The 2,685-nt window shown below is 36.0% G+C and overlaps 1 protein-coding gene across 1 annotated transcript in view; it reads right to left on the bottom strand.

The window, feature by feature from the left end:
* The window catches only part of LOC104510318 (methylcrotonoyl-CoA carboxylase beta chain, mitochondrial-like), a gene marked incomplete at both ends in the record, with an annotated part of 9,326 nt that extends 7,217 nt beyond the window's left edge, over positions 1-2,109 (bottom strand). Inside the window, 4 exon segments of the mRNA XM_010152522.1 lie at positions 3-36; positions 1,039-1,138; positions 2,041-2,066; positions 2,068-2,109. Coding sequence (XP_010150824.1) covers positions 3-36; positions 1,039-1,138; positions 2,041-2,066; positions 2,068-2,109 — 202 coding nt within the window.
* Between the last annotated feature and the right edge of the window lie 576 nt (positions 2,110-2,685).

Below are 2,685 nucleotides of genomic sequence, written 5' to 3'. Positions count from 1 at the left end.
AGGAAATAAAGGCTCTTCTGATGGTTCTATAGTCACCTGTGGCAATTTAACAAAACAACTTAAACAAAGGAATTATTAATCCACATTAGGACTTAAAACCCACAAACAACAATTAATTTTCCAACTGCTTTGAACACAGTCTCTTCTTCACCAACCACATTGAAACACCTGGACCGGCTTGTTGTCCTTCTGCATAAAGATCATGTTTCTTAAACTGAGGTTGATAATACAATACCATGACATGATTTAGGTCTATTCTCTCAGTTTTATACCTTTAATTCACTGCCACAGAAAATGTAGAGTCAAAAAGATGCTTTAGCAGGCATCTAATTTTAAATTCATGGGAATAATCATGTGGGCTTAAAATTAAAATAAGCACCTTGCAAGACTGGGTTAATCACAGAATCAGAGAATCGTGGAAGAGTTTGGGTTGGGAGGGGCCTCAAAGCACCCACCTGCCACGGGCAGCTGTGTCCCAGCACTGCCTGTAGCGAGACCGCGAGAGCTGGGAACGCAGCTGCAGGGTCAGAAACGGAGAAAGACCTTGAATTCAGTGCAGGCATTGCCCAGCACCAGCTGAGATCAGGATCAGTGCTGCTCCCTGCATCCAGGAACAGCTTCCTAGCAGCCATGGGAAAGAGAGTTAACCCTTTCCTGGCTGAACCCAGCACAGGCACCTACAGCTTCTCTTGGCAACCTGTTCCAGTGCCTCCCCACCCCTTCCACCTTGGAAAAGTTCCCCCCACCAGCCTTCCTGTAGCCCCTTCGGGTACTGAACACTTAATCTTGCAGTTCTGTAATTCTGAAGCACTGTTCTAGCTGCTTCCCTCTTGCATATAATCCCAGCGATTTTATTAGGAATAGTGCAGCAGGTATGTAATTGCAGAATTGAAATATTAGAGAAATCTTTTAAGGACAAGAACCATAACTTCTATTTTCAAAGTGTCTAAAGCAGAGACAAAAAAATTTGTCACATAAATCAGAAGAAAAGCATTCCTAATTCAAACAATGCCGTGTTTTCAGATTCCATGCACTTACGTCCACTTTCTTTTGGATATTTAAACTTCTTACAGCTTTCCTCGCTAGATGAAGTGCATGATCGTCATCCAAAGCATAATGATCCGTGACACCAGATTTTCTGTATAAAAATAACAACAGCAATATGAAGACTTTAAAAAAAAATCTGATAATGCAAATCTGAAGTTTAAAAAAGATTTAACACTTTGTTTTATATTTATCTTTAAAATACAGATGGTAAAATACAGCTCTCCATGCTGTGTTATGAAATTACTTTCAAAATAAAACCCACGCCCGAGCTTTTCTTTGACATGGCGCACTCAAGTTATCAGACGTGCACAAAATAGCAACTCTAGGAAGTTAAAAATCTGAATGACAATATAAAAATATTGTTCAAATGGAAATTAAAATTTATAATTATAAAGAAAACGTGTTTAGAAAAATGACATGAACTGCCCTTAAAAATAATTCTCTTTCACTTCAGCAAATTGAAGTAAAAATTAAGCATTTTTTGTACAGTAATTCCTTTGTTTACTATTCTTTTCTTTTTACAACTAGTGTGTACAATGCTTTGTTGTGGTAACAAGTATTCTCTTACGAAAACCACCAGCTATTTCAATCGTTTGTAGCTAACTGACAGTACAAAAGATACAATCTGCAAAACATGTTCTTTCTCAACCTGTATTATTCTATTAACACGCAGTATTAAAGAGTGTAGAAAAGTCCTCCTTATTATGTGTGATGCTGCAGTACATGACACACATACGTATGATAAAGCAGTAAATGAAAGATCCTAACTAGAGTAACCAAAGGTAGCTATGCTAAACAATAAAATGCTATGCTAAACAATAAAATCAGCACCAGATACAGACACAGAAAATCGTAATTTTCAAAATCTAAATGTAGCTTTAAAAACGTCTAAATACAAAATAAATATTAAAACTAAATAAAATAAAATAAAATGCACCCTACTAAAGCCTAAAGGATGGAAGAAATTAAGTCTGGGGGAATATTTCTTTAAACCTGCAGTGAAGATCTGCCCCTCCCTCAAAGACCCTCGGCCGATACTTCTTCACCTGTGGCTGCTTTAACCTACCACAAGAAAAAGAAAACAAGCTTTAGAGTTGACGCTTGCCTCACATTAATATTTATACTGGCCTAGTTATAGCAATAAAAGAGATGTTTGCAAAATGCTTCATTAATAACATATCCTCAGTTACTCTCCCTCAGAGAATTTAAAATGTGACAACAGAGAATATTGCCAAAATTACTTCTTTGTAACTTTATTCTAGCATTAATATGTGGTTTTTATTGAGAAAATTTCTCCACTTACTGTTGCATTTATTGCTGTGTCCACTACCAGTGTGAGTATACTTACGCACCCTTCAGATTTATGAACATGCGTTTTCACAGGAATTTTTTTAGCAGCAATTTCAGATGTGATACTTTCCTGAACTGTTCCAAACAAACAATACCTCAGATGAAACTTAGCATTCTCTGGCTTCCCATTTCTTTACACAAATCTTCTTGTCAATCTTAACTTATTTAAATATTAAAAATTAATAATAAAAAAAATCATTAGCAGCTTTTTCCTTTCTAAATCTTCCATTAAACATGCAATAATTTAGCAAGAATAATTTTCTTTAAAAAGGCTTGTCAGTAGCATAA

This window comes from Eurypyga helias, unplaced genomic scaffold (assembly GCF_000690775.1).
Source record: "Eurypyga helias isolate BGI_N326 unplaced genomic scaffold, ASM69077v1 scaffold44175, whole genome shotgun sequence".
In the NCBI taxonomy this organism is placed as follows: domain Eukaryota; kingdom Metazoa; phylum Chordata; class Aves; order Eurypygiformes; family Eurypygidae; genus Eurypyga; species Eurypyga helias.
This window is presented reverse-complemented; position numbering and strand designations above follow the sequence as displayed.